Source organism: Herpailurus yagouaroundi, unplaced genomic scaffold, assembly GCF_014898765.1.
Source record: "Herpailurus yagouaroundi ecotype Mexico unplaced genomic scaffold, PumYag 192, whole genome shotgun sequence".
NCBI lineage: Eukaryota > Metazoa > Chordata > Mammalia > Carnivora > Felidae > Herpailurus > Herpailurus yagouaroundi.
The window spans coordinates 24,664,079-24,676,959 of record NW_024412423.1 but is presented as its reverse complement, the minus strand read 5'-3'; the positions used below and the strand labels follow the sequence as shown (position 1 = coordinate 24,676,959).

The following is a 12,881-nucleotide window of genomic DNA, read 5'->3' as shown; positions in this document are numbered from 1 at the left end:
TATTGTTAAAAAGGCAAATGCTCCAAATAAAATTGCATGTAATACTTTGTTTTTTAAAAAATATTTATTGAATGAGCTCTTTTAGAGTATCCAGACATAAATGAACATTTAGCACTCTTGTGCATACGTAATAAGAAAACATAAACAAAAATAAATTTACTAAGGAATCCTAAAAATTTTATTTCATGTGGTTAAGATTTTGAAAATAAAAGTTTTATATCTGTTCGTAGTGAATGAAGCTTCCTTGAATGCTTTAAATATTTAAAGTGTAAACCATTTTTATGTTACAGGGATCTCCATCTACCAAGCGAAGGGGTCAGATGTTACAACCAATCATAGAAGGAGAAACTGCCCATTTTTTTGAAGAAATCAAGGTAATCCTTAAGAGAATTCCTTCTCTGATGTCTTTCTTAAGGAAAAAGTTGAGTCATGGCTTGTTTATCTGTTCAATAACTTTTTAGGAAGAAGAAGAAGATGGTGTTACTCTGTCCTCTGAGCTAACTGATATCTTGAAAACTGCTGTGCAGGCACAGTCTTCATTGGAAAACTCTGAATCTGATGTTGAAGAAAATCAGGAAAAACTGGCTCTGGATCTCCGATTGTCAAGTACTCGAGCAGCTTCTATGTATGTTTGCTGGTTTGTGATTTTAACCTATTTGTATAATAAAATTTACATGCTGGTGTAAATGTTAAGTAAACAAGAACTTGGAGGGAATTAATGTAGTGCTTCAGAGATGGACCCTTTTTAGAGTGTGATTTATAAATCACTTACTGTGTTTTAAAAATTAAAGAAACTAAAATCCTGCATTTGCTTCATAACGGAGTACAGGAATCAGCTAGTTAGGTTTGTTCTCTCTCAGCTTCTTTCCCTGGTATGGTGTGTAACTGGTTTTCAGCCCTGGCTTCACTTTATTTTTTTCTTTTTTTTTTTTAATTGAGGTATAACCAACATGCTCTATTAGTTTCAGGTTGGTGTACACCATATTGATTTGACAATTCTATATATTACTCAGTGCTCACCACAGCAAGTGTGGTCACCATACAATGTTATTGTAGTATTATTGACTACATTCCCTGGGCTGTACTTTCCATCTTTGTGACTTAGTTATTTTATAATTGGAAGTTTGTGCCTCATTCAGATCCCGTTCACCTATTGTGTCTATCTCCTCACCTGTCTACCTCCCTCACAGCCACCCAGTTTGTTCTCTGTATTAATGAGACCGCTATTATTTGTTCATTTTGTTTTTTAGATTCCACATATAAGTAAAATCATAGGGTATTTGTCTTTATCTCTCTGACTTAATTCATTTAGCATTATATACCCATTAGTTTCATCCATGTTGTCGCAAATGGCAAGATCTCCTTCTTTTTTATGGCCCAGTAATATTCCTGTGTGTGTGTGTGTGTGTGTGTGTGTGTGTTTATGTACACCACATCTTCTTTATCCATTACTCTACTGATGGACACTTGGATTGCTTCTATATCTTGGCTATTGTAAATAATGGTGCAATAAACATAAGGGTGCCTATCTCTTTTCAAATTAGGGTTTTTGTTTTCTTTTGGTAAATAGGAGTGGAATTACTGGATCATATGGTAACTTCTGTTTTTAATTTTTTGAGCAGTCTCCATATTGTTTTCCACAGTAGCGCTGGCTTCACTTTAAGATTACCTAGGGAAAAAGTTTTTTTAAATACTGCTGTAGAGGTGCCTTTAGTTTGCAGCCAGTGTTTGAACCCCTGGTAAGAGTCAAAATGTTCTTTCAATAATGTTTTCTTTCCATTTAAATTTCAGGCCTGAATTACTGGAACAACTTTGGAAAGCTAGAGCTGAAAAGAAGAAGCTACGTAAAACGTTACGGGAATTTGAAGAAGCATTTTATCAACAGAATGGAAGGTTTGTTGAACATCACAAAATTGAGTCTTCCTTCTTCCTTTTTTTTTTTTTTTTAATTATTTTACAATGTTTATTTATTTTTGAGAGAGAGACAGACAGAGCACTAGCGGGGGAGGGCAGAGACAGAGGGAGACACAGAATCTGAAGCAGGCTCCAAGCTCTGAGCTCAACACAGAGACCTATGTGGGGCTTGAACTCACGAACCATGAGATCATGACCTAAGCCAAAGTCAGACGTTTAACCGACTGAGCCACCCAGGTGCCCCGAGTCTTCCTTCTTCTTAAACTTAAGGGCTTATATGGTAAATTAAAGGAATATGTAGGAATAGAAATAAATTGTGCACATAAGCATGTTATCATTGAAAAAAAAAAAGTAGAAAACATTCCTTTTTACTTGGAAGTCCTGCTATTAATGGCAAGAAAAAGAGCTAGGGGAACAATACCTGATAAAATATTTCAGAGTTGTTCTAGAGGGGCTTGGTTGAGTGGCAGTTGTGTTTTTTAATTCTACATCCTCACCCTTTTGGTAGTGTTTGTGAAACAAAAGGTTTTTCCTTTTGTAAAGGGTCCTGTGACAGCTAGTGTGGATCCTTACACTCAGACTGTGGCTACTTAGGCTGCATGTTGGGCCATTCCAGGCTTCGCATTTTCAGGGTGTGCAACAGGGTGCCAGTCAATAGTGTGGCTCCTAGAATACAGTATGGCATGTGTCTTTATCTAACTGGGGCACAGTTGACTCAGTGGAACTCTTTAAGAAAAATACATTCTAGTTCAGATGATGGACAGAAATGAATGTTATCTCAAACCTCAGAAAAGTTTCTCCATGTATGTAACTGAGTGGTCTTAACAAGCCAGTAGCTATATTACAAATTCCAAACTGCGTTTACTTTGAGAATTTTCTATATAGTGGGCAAAAATGATTAAAAACACTCAGTGTAAGAATGCATTTTTTCAAGTACCTTCTTATTCTTTGCCTTAATGGAAGAAAACTTTTTTGTAATTATACTTAGGATGGTTTGATGCTTTACCTAGAGATTAAACTGAATTGGATTGGGTCATTAATATAAAGTGAGAAAACTGCTTTTTTCTGTGGGTAAGATCTTTTACTTCTCAATTCACTGAAGCCATAGTACAGTAAATGTATGAAATTACTGACTGTAATCCTCTAGCACTTGATATACACTTCCAGACCTGACAGAGTCTAGCAGCGCGTGTCTTACTAAAGTATTTGGCTTCTGCTGGTTCTTTGCAATGAACATCGATAAGTATAGCATTATTGAATCTGTCAGTAGAGAAATTCATCAAAAAAAGTATTTTAGGATAGTTCCTTGGGGATGGGGTATGGGGAATTAGTGCAGTAATCTGTCTTCTTGCAGAGCAGTTTTTTTATTTGTTTAAATTTTTTTTTTTTTTTTTTAACGTTTATTTATTTTTGGGACAGAGAGACAGAGCATGAACGGGGGAGGGGCAGAGAGAGAGGGAGACACAGAATCGGAAACAGGCTCCAGGCTCCGAGCCATCAGCCCAGAGCCCGACGCGGGGCTTGAACTCACGGACCGCGAGATCGTGACCTGGCTGAAGTCGGCCGCTTAACCGACTGCGCCACCCAGGCGCCCCAGCAGTTTTTTTATTTGAATTTACATTTGGTAACATTGTGTCTCACATCAGGACAAGTTCTGGGACTTTATTTTTCAGATGATCTCCAGAATATTACAGATTTTATTTTCTTCCCTAGGAATGCCCAGAAGGAGGATCGTGTTCCAGTGCTTGAGGAGTACAGGGAGTACAAGAAAATTAAAGCCAAACTTAGGCTTCTTGAAGTTCTTATCAGCAAACAAGATTCTTCAAAATCCATATAAAATATACTTCTTGAAAACATCGTAAAAATCAGTTGTATTCCCTGAAGCAATCACCGTGTGTACTTGGCTGGTACTTGAGTTAATTTTGTCAGGCACTCAGAAAGTATCACTTTGTACTTGGTTGTGGTGCCACTAGAGAATGATGGGAGGGTAAGTAGACCCTCTCTAGGGAGCGTGGTGTTCCATATTAACCACAGACTGTCCTCTTCACCTTTAGCAAACATCAGTTTTCTTCATTGTTTTGTACTACAGATACATCCTGTTAGCAAAAGACTAGTACTTTATTCTTTCAACTTCAAGAACTTTGGAGATACAAGCTTTTTGTTGTTACCAACTTTGCTTTTATTATTATTTTTTTAATTACTGAAGAAAATTGAGAGGAACATCTTCACATTGAATTCTTCGGTTGCCTTTTTCTTACAGAATGACTGAAAATTTGAAAGAAAAGCCTATAAATGTGCACATATGCAACTATTTCTTATGTTTTCTTAGAAAACCAAACTCAAACTGAAATTTCAAGTCCTACTGTGGAACACATTTCTGTTTAATTTCCAAAGTGAAAGTTTCTCACAGGTAATATGTTAGCAAAATTTTGCAATTCAGTGGTCACACAGCTCCTGGATGAAGATAACAGAGGGCACACCAAAAAGTGACCTTGTTTATTAGTATAGTGAACACACACACCACACATCACACACAGAACTGAATCATTTCACATGCTGCCTATGGGACATAAGTTACTGTTTGTTTCCTCAGTTATTCTTTTTGAGCTGGTGATGATGTGATTTGTCTGCATCAGATCCTGTACTTTTTCCTCCCACCCACCTCCAGATAATGTGAGAAAATAGCCATGTCTGTGTAGGAACACTGATGGTGCTCAGATTTGTGTGTTCAATCAGATGGGCCTAATTTGGCAAAAGAGTCATTATGCGTGAATCAAATCTGTTCTTAACAAGGGCTATACCACTGCATTTTTTACATGTACCTTCCGGGGGTCACATCATTTTTTTTTTCTCTTTTAATTGGCAAAATCCGTGAAGAAAACATCCTCTAACAGGACCACTTTGGCTCAGCACATGCTATTTAAAGCAGCTGTGTAGTGGTGTTCAAAGATGTCTAGTGGTATGCCCTTGTCACATACTCTAAGCTGATTTTTTGTTCTTTGGCTTTGCATGGCTTTCCTTCAAGTACTCTTCTGGTATCATTCTGCTCATCGTTTTCACAGAATGGTGACTTTATTTGGGCTAACAGTAGTAATAGCATATTCTGGTCAGGCTTAATCTAAGTGTTAATTCTTTTCTTGGTGCTTTTTTGGATTGATGAGTGTCTCACTTTGTGCCCATGGTTTGCATGCATTGACTCATGCGTGATTTTCTTAACTAGCTAATATTAACAGTTCCATGTAAAAATGGACCTCTGCAACATTCTTTAATAAAAGTGAGGGAAGCACGAACCTCAGACTTGCAGCACTATTACATAGTAAGCACATGAAGTAGCTTGATAATAAGTAGTGTTTCTAGTGTTTCACATTTCACCTATGTGTGCAATGCCTTTTTCGGGGGGAGGGAATGTTCATTGGTGGTGAACATGTAGTTTTACTGGGGAATAAAGCACTAAATCCAGCCCTTTTTGTGTGGTTTCCTTTTGGTATGCCTAGGTTGTTCATAACGTATACCTAGAAAAATGAAATTGAAAAAGCCAAAACAAGTATCATATCACTTTGATTTGAATCCAGCATGCAGTGTGCATTTATTTCTTTCAGTCTCCAGACAGGAGTGTATCCAAACATCTAATTTAATGTGCACTGTGTATTGTTTTATATGAATGTTTATATATACCACATGCAAAAATGTCCATATGCACTATTTAAATGTTTTAAATAATATATTCCTTCTTTATAATGCTAAATCTATATGAGTACCATATTTTTATAAGTCAGTGGCCTGACTAGTTTCATTTTAGAATTAACAGCTGCTTCATGGTGTTGATTATTCACTGTTAATGTTTGGCTGCGAGTAGAATAGATAAAAGTAGCATGGCAGCACTTACTCTATGTGACAGTACTTGTGTGTCATAGTTGAGCAGTAGGTGGTAGAACTAGGCAGTTTGTGATGAGTTTTACTTTGGTACAAGTAAAAACAGTATATCTATATACAAATAATATATAGATATATATGACCACCAGTATAATCGCATTGCTGTGTCTGGCACTTCATTGTATAGACTTTTGTAATAAAAGAACTTGAATGTTCTAAGTCATTGTAAATGTTTTTTGTTTTCACTAGATGTTAAAAGACAAAAAATCGAGACCTCAAGTGTTTCTTTGCCTTAATGTTCTTGGGCTTTGTTAGAATTACCTCATTCAGGGACCACGGGGGGACAACATGGTTACTAAGCCACTTGGCTGGCTACAGCTCTGGGGAGTGGTAAGACTAGGGAAGGCCATGTTGTTAAATGCCTTGTGGAAGTCTAGAAGATGCAGAGAGAACAGTCAGCATTTCTTGTTGGAATGAATTATTCTATTAAGCATACTTGAGGTACAGTTTCTAAGAAAAGAGCGTGCATGGCTGGCTTGAGGAAGGTGGGTAGATTTAAAATCCATTGAGCACCAATGTGGAAATTGAGTATGATGGTGAGATGATGTTGTTTGGGCCAAGAGAACATATGGCTCTTCCAGGAGGACTTATGTAACGTGCTAAAAATATAGAAGAGTTACCTCACACAACTTTACGACCACTCAGACGGGTTTTGCGGCACCCTCATTCATATTTCTCATACATTAAGTTGACTTCTCATAACTCTGATACTCCTACCTTGCTCTTTGTTTTTACAGTATATTTTGCTTTTAGAGTAGTTGAGGAAATACTTAGGAAACTTTAAATGTGTTACTTTAGAATCTTTCTAGATGAATTTCCAGTTTGAAAATATTAGTGAAAATTCTGTAGATGATTGGTAAGTTTGTTCTTGTACACTTTAGCTTTTTCTAGATGACCTCAAACTGGGAGGAATGGAGGTGAGATTACTTTATTTGGGGTCTTATATAATGGTTTTCCAGAATCATAGGTATTTATTAATTTATTTATGGCCAGGACAAGTTATAACATGGTACATGATAAAAACACCTAACGGTTCCTATACTCTAGGTAACATTGAGAAAACTGCTTATGACCTATTAGAGACCTGCCCCATGAACTATATGCAGCATTTGATACTTTAACTCCACATTCCTAGAATTTAATAATAAATCTCATTATAAAATCATTTACATGTACCGGTGTGTATACTCTGGAAGTGTGCTGTTTGGATTGCACAGTGGGGCCCATTCAGGGGTACTTAATTTCTGGAAATATTTTGGTGAAATCATTTTGGTAATTATACTCTGATGATAGCTTGATGATAGGTGGTACAGTGTTTTTAAAGTGTACCTGAAGTGTGTACATGTTTAGGAAATAATTCAGTACAGGGATAAATCTTTGTTACAAATGCTCAATGATTGTATCACAGATTCTCACCTGCACTTGTCTTAATTTTGTAGAGCTGAAATCCTTCTCATCACTCGGTTTAGTTTTAAACTGATGTAGTGTAATTCTTTCTCCAGCTCCACGGCATATAAAAAGAGTCTGCAGGATAATTTAGAAGGAAGCAGAGAATGGGTCAGTAACATGCCTTCATGCATAGAGAGACAGCAGGTTATTAGTGCCTTTTGTGAAGTACTTGGGGTGGGAAGATAATACTTTAAGCTTCTAAAACATGCCTAGTAGGGCCAATTATGGATCTTATATTCTAAAATAGTGGAGAACAGGGTCTGCTGTGCATATTAAATATAAATGGCAGTTCCCGTTAAAAAACTTAAAAGGGGGAGCACCTGGGTGGCTCAGTCGTCCAACTTCAGCTCAGGTCATGATCTCAGGTTCATGAGTCCAAGCCCCATGTAGGGCTCTGTGCAGGCTTGGAGCCCAGAACCTGCTTCAGGTTCTTTGTCTCCCTCTCTCTCTGCCCCACCCCTGCTTGCACTCTGTCTCTATCTCTCAAAAATGAATAAATGTGAAAAAAAAGTGTTTTTTTAAATATAAATGGCAGTTCCTATTTGGAGATGTAAGAGTAAAAGCAGTTGGTTTCACTCTTACCTTACATTTAAACAAATGGAGTATTGTGCTTTCTGATTAATTTCAAAGTTGAGTAAAAAGATGAAAAAAAAGGGGGTGGCATCTCAGAATAAGGTTCTGATTTCGGGAAAATAATGTAATTCATGTCCCCAGTCACCATATAATGATATCCCAGAGTGCCCTGGTTAGAACAAATACTTACTCTCGAAATTCTTGTTGCGTGACAGGCTGGTAGTCATCTTGAATTTCTGAAGAATAATACTTTTTCTCAAGCCTCTCTTTCCACTTTTTCATCTGCTCTGCACTTTGAATCTCCTGTCAAGTCAGAGGACAAGCATAGGCTGCACCTTTAAATTTTTCTCTATCTTAAGCCTTTGGTACCCAAGCATCACAGCATTGAGAATCTTTTTATTTTTTAATCTAAATGGCTTTATTTTTTTTTTTCTTGTCTTATTGCACTGGTTAAACCTCCATCACAAGATGGAATAGAGATAGTGAGAATGGACGTCCTTGCTTTGATGCTGATCTTAGGGAGAAAGCATTCAGTTTGTCATCAGTATGTAGGCTTATAGCTGACAGGTTTTTGGGTTTTTTTTTGTTTTGTTTTTGTTTTTGTTTTTGTTTTTTTGTAGATACTCCTTATGAAGTCTTGTAAAATCTCTTTTATACAGTTTGCTGAGAGTTTCTGTTATGGCTGAATGTTGACTTAGGTGAAATGCTTTTTTTTAAGGTACATAAATTATTATTTGTTCTTTTCCTTTTTATTCTATTGGTATGGTGACTTGCATTAATTGCTTTTCAACATTCCCTTCCTGAGAGACACCCCATTGGTCACAGTGCTTTATTGTTAAATTCAATTTGCCAATGTTTTGTTGAGGATTTTTGCATCTGCATTTATGAAATATGTTGCTCTGTACATTTTTTTTCTTTTAGTGTCTTTCTCTGTTTTCTTTATCAGGGTAACTTTATTTTTTTTACTTTTTTTGAGTTGATTTTTTTTTTAATTTTAATTTTTTAAAATTTGCATCCAAATTAGTTAGCATATAGTGCAACAATGATTTCAGGAGTAGATTCCTTAGTGCCTCTTATCCATTTAGCCCATCTCCCCTCCCACAACCCCTCCTGTAACCCTCAGTTTGTTCTCCATATTTATGAGTCTCTTCTGTTTTGTCCCCCTCCCTGTTTTTATATTATTTTTGTTTCCCTTCCCTTATGTTCATAAGTTTTGTCTTTTAAAGTCCTCATATGAGTGAAGTCATATGATTTTTGTCTTTATCTCACTAATTTCACTTAGCATAATACCCTCCATTTCCATCCACATAGTTGCAAATGGCAAGATTTCGTTCTTTTTGATTGCTGAGTAATATTCCATTACAGACACACACACACACACACACACACACACACACACACACACACACGCCACATCTTCTTTATCCATTCATCCATCAATGGACATTTGGGCTCTTTCCATACTTTGGCTATTGTGGACAGTGCTGCTATAAACATGGGGGTGCATGTGTCCCTTCGAAACAGCACACCTGTATTCCGTGGATAAATGCCTCATAGTGCAATTGCTGGGTCGTAGGGTAGTTCTATTTTTAGTTTTTTTAGGAACCTCCATATTGTTTTCCAGAGTGGCTGCACCAGTTTGCATTCCCACAGCATTGAGAATCTTAAACTGTGTAGTTTACTCTCCAGAGCTGTGATGTTGAGCCCCACTGGACTTTTGCCCTTCCTGGTTTTTTCAGTCTGTGCATCAGCAGATTCACTTGAGAGGGCTTGGTATTAGTACTGTTCACTCTTGTTTGGGTGGGTTTTTCTGTGTGTGTGTGTGTGTGTGTGTGTGTGTGTGTGTTTTAATTAAAATCCTCAGCTTGTTCTTCACTGCCTCTTCCCCTGTGCCTCTCCAGCTGAGTTTTTCTGGTTTTCTGTTCTTCACTTGGTCAAAGCTGAGCTGTTCTTTTCTGTACTTTTGTTGTTTAATGAAGCAAATGTATTTCAGAGTACATCTGTGGGTATATGTTCTCCCAGCTGCTTCGCAGCCAGACCCCTGCAGTCTTACCTAACAGTCCCTAGTCCCTGTTTCGGGATTACTGCATCAATATATACACTCCAGTCTGTCCACAGACCCCAAAATAAGCTCCTCATACCAGTGAATTCTTGTTGCATTTTTCTCTGCTTCTGAAGAGTCCTTCCTGTGTTTTGTCCTCACTACCACCCACTTCCTTTTTAGCATCCAAGTAACATTTTCCCAACTTTAGGGGAAAAAAAAGTTATGTTGTGGAAAATAGGGGCAGCACTAAAAAAAGGGAAAGAAGAGACATTGCGCCCAGATATGATCCAGAGACTTCCCATTATCTGATACCGTCCTGCTCCAGCAATAATGTGAAGTAACTAAGTTGATCCCTTTATAAGCATTCTGATTACTTTCCTCAGAGAGGATGGTGATGCCCTTGTCCATACAAGCATAAATGTATGCTATTCTGGTCAAAGAAACGATTCTATCAGACAGTGTCTATCGTTAAACCAACATCAGAAGTAGGAAAGGATGGCTTTCAATCTTGCTACTTTTGGCCACATTGTAGCATTTATGTTTTTACACAGTCACCGATAAATTTAATGTGGTAAAGCGGTAGGCCCTGCAACTATTTCTAAATGACCAGGCCTAATTAAAATGTAGATGTGTAAGTAGTCTGGGTTAAACAGACTGCCTAGTAAACTTGACTCATCCTTCAGAAAACCCATCTCAACTATCACTACGTCTGTGAAGCCTGCCTTGACATTCACAGGAAAGTGATGCTTTTCCTCACAAGCAGAGCACCGACTCTTCAAGGGCATTTTCTCCAAGTTCCAAGGTCCTTACACCCTCACCTCTTCCTGTAGATGGTAGCTGTCTCTTACTGTTGTCTCTGGATTAATTTAGTGTTAAACACTGGCTCTTTTAGTCCTCTACTACCTCAGAAAGGAATTCTCTGTGGTAAATACCCTCTTTTTGGACTACCTAGTGTAGTCCACTGGACCCTAACTAATGAGTACTTGGTAGCAGGGGAACTCCAAAGAAACAGACCCTCAGAGATAGCGTATTTCCAGCAAGGGACATAACAGACTTTTAAGAATATGAGATGAACACCCGGCCCTTTGGGATTCCTCAGACTACAGAACCAGCAGGGAAAGAAGCGGTTACTCAACTAACTGAGGTAACTGATCCCAATTGCCAAGGAAAAATTGTTGCTACAGAATGGGCTCAGAGAGGGCTGTATTTGGAACCCAGGGAATTCTCTGGGGGATGCCTCCTGATACTCTTATGAACAAAAATAGACTGTGTAGTTGAGGGGCGCCTGGCTGTCTCAGCAGAGCATGCAGCTCTTGATTTCAGGGTTGTGAGTTTGGGCCCCTATATTAGGGTAGAGTTTACTTAATATAAATAAATCCATAAATAGTAGTTTGAACATTAAGTTCTTAAGGAATTGTGATATCAGTAGAAAAGGTCTTAATATCACTCAGAGAGAGATACAGTTACTGTTGGGACTGTGCTTTTCCCTTTTGGGGGAGAGGAGAAAAGTGCCTTCATTTGTATAAAGGATAATTCCAACTTATTCAATGGAACCTTGAAATATAGTTATTATCGTTTTATAGAAGTTCACACATGTGTACTAAAAGCCGAAAGGATGAGCTGGACTATTTGATCTCTCTCAACTCAAAATTTGCCTTCTTTTTTTTTTTTTTTTTTAATATTTTTATTTATTTTTGAGAGAGAGCGTGTGCGCATGAGTGGGGGAGGGGCAGGAAGAGAGAGGGAGACACAGAATCTGAAACAGGCTCTGGGCTCAGAGCTGTGAGCACAGAGCCTGACGCAGGGCCCAAACTCAGAAATGGCAAGATCATGACCTGAGCCAAAGTGGAATGCTTAACCGACTGCGCCACCCAGGCACCCCTCAAAACACCTTCTTAAACTCTGATGCTGGGTCTCAGGTTTTACTAACCTCATTCCTCAGGCTTTTGCTACACTGGCTTGTTAGATTCTGCCTTCCTGGAGGATGGAGGGGTGCAGGAGAGTCTGGGTTTTTATCTATCACCATTGTTTCTGCAAATAGTAGTTGTCTCCAGCAGCAGTGGTTGGCTCCAGGCTGTGGCATTCCTGATGTCTTTGGCATAACCAGAACCAGGCCCATCACACTCAGAAACAGTAGTGGCAGGGGTGGGATGGGGATTACCCTCAGAGGTCTCACTAGACAGCTCTGGAGGCTGAGTCTCTAAGATAAGGTTCAGAAAACTTCACCTTTTGTAACCTCAGCCTTGGGAGGGGTAGCATCCTCCTACAGTCTGAGTTGCATCAGGGTTTTTACTTTTTCTGCCTTCCATTCCCCATGTAATCATTTCCCTGTAGTTAATTTCTTGTTTGAAATATATAATGTGGTTTCCATTTTCCTAAGTCCTGACTCACAGTATATATTCTTATTTCATCAAGTATATTTTTGTGTCTTTAAGGAATGTTTAAAATTTTTCCATTTCTTGGTTTTAAACAATTTTTATGAATTCCTGGGCATTTTCTTTGTTGCTATTATAGAGTCCTCTATAATTTTTAATGAACTGGTTGGTGTTTGCATAATTGCATTTACTTAGATTATTTTTTTCCTAATGCTGTACTGAATTCTGGTACTTGCATACCTAGGAAACTTGAATACCTAGTTGGCAGACCTAGGAAGCTTTAAGAGAATCGTAAGTCAGAAGTAGTTTATTTCTATCTCTTCCCTTTCAATTCTTAACATTTCTAATTTATCTCTCTTAATATTTTTGGCTGATCCCTCCAGTACATCCTTTCTTGTCCCTTGTCCCTGACATGTCATTGTTTCTCTGTTAAGTAAGGTACTAGCTTAGGGGTGAGATAGATATGTTTTTTGGTGGGGGGGAGGGTGAGATAAATGTTTTTATCATATCAAGGAAGTGTTCATTGTTTTGTTGTCCTAAGATTAGATATTGAATCTTCCCAGATATCTATCTAGCATCTGTGGAAAATGATC

At 38.0% G+C, this 12,881-nt stretch overlaps 2 protein-coding genes across 15 annotated transcripts in view; one reads left to right on the top strand and one right to left on the bottom strand.

Annotated features, from left to right (window-relative positions):
- The window catches only part of FAM13B (family with sequence similarity 13 member B), a 90,554-nt gene extending 84,548 nt beyond the window's left edge, over positions 1–6,006 (top strand). For 11 of the 13 annotated variants that reach the window (XM_040444558.1, XM_040444557.1, XM_040444555.1 and 8 more), the window contains 4 exons: positions 291–374; positions 462–625; positions 1,792–1,893; positions 3,628–6,006. In XM_040444558.1, coding sequence (XP_040300492.1) covers positions 291–374; positions 462–625; positions 1,792–1,893; positions 3,628–3,751 — 474 coding nt within the window. In that variant the 3' untranslated portion in view covers positions 3,752–6,006. The remainder of the gene's footprint in view (positions 1–290; positions 375–461; positions 626–1,791; positions 1,894–3,627) is intronic. The other 2 variants (XM_040444556.1, XM_040444547.1) reach the window with 1 other exon arrangement.
- PKD2L2 (polycystin 2 like 2, transient receptor potential cation channel) overlaps positions 4,071–12,881 on the bottom strand; it is a 43,222-nt gene continuing 34,411 nt past the window's right edge. For both annotated transcript variants that reach the window (XM_040444560.1, XM_040444559.1), the window contains 3 exons: positions 8,060–8,172; positions 7,264–7,371; positions 4,071–4,179 (listed from right to left, as the gene is read on the bottom strand). In XM_040444560.1, coding sequence (XP_040300494.1) covers positions 7,275–7,371; positions 8,060–8,172 — 210 coding nt within the window. In that variant the 3' untranslated portion in view covers positions 4,071–4,179; positions 7,264–7,274. The remainder of the gene's footprint in view (positions 4,180–7,263; positions 7,372–8,059; positions 8,173–12,881) is intronic.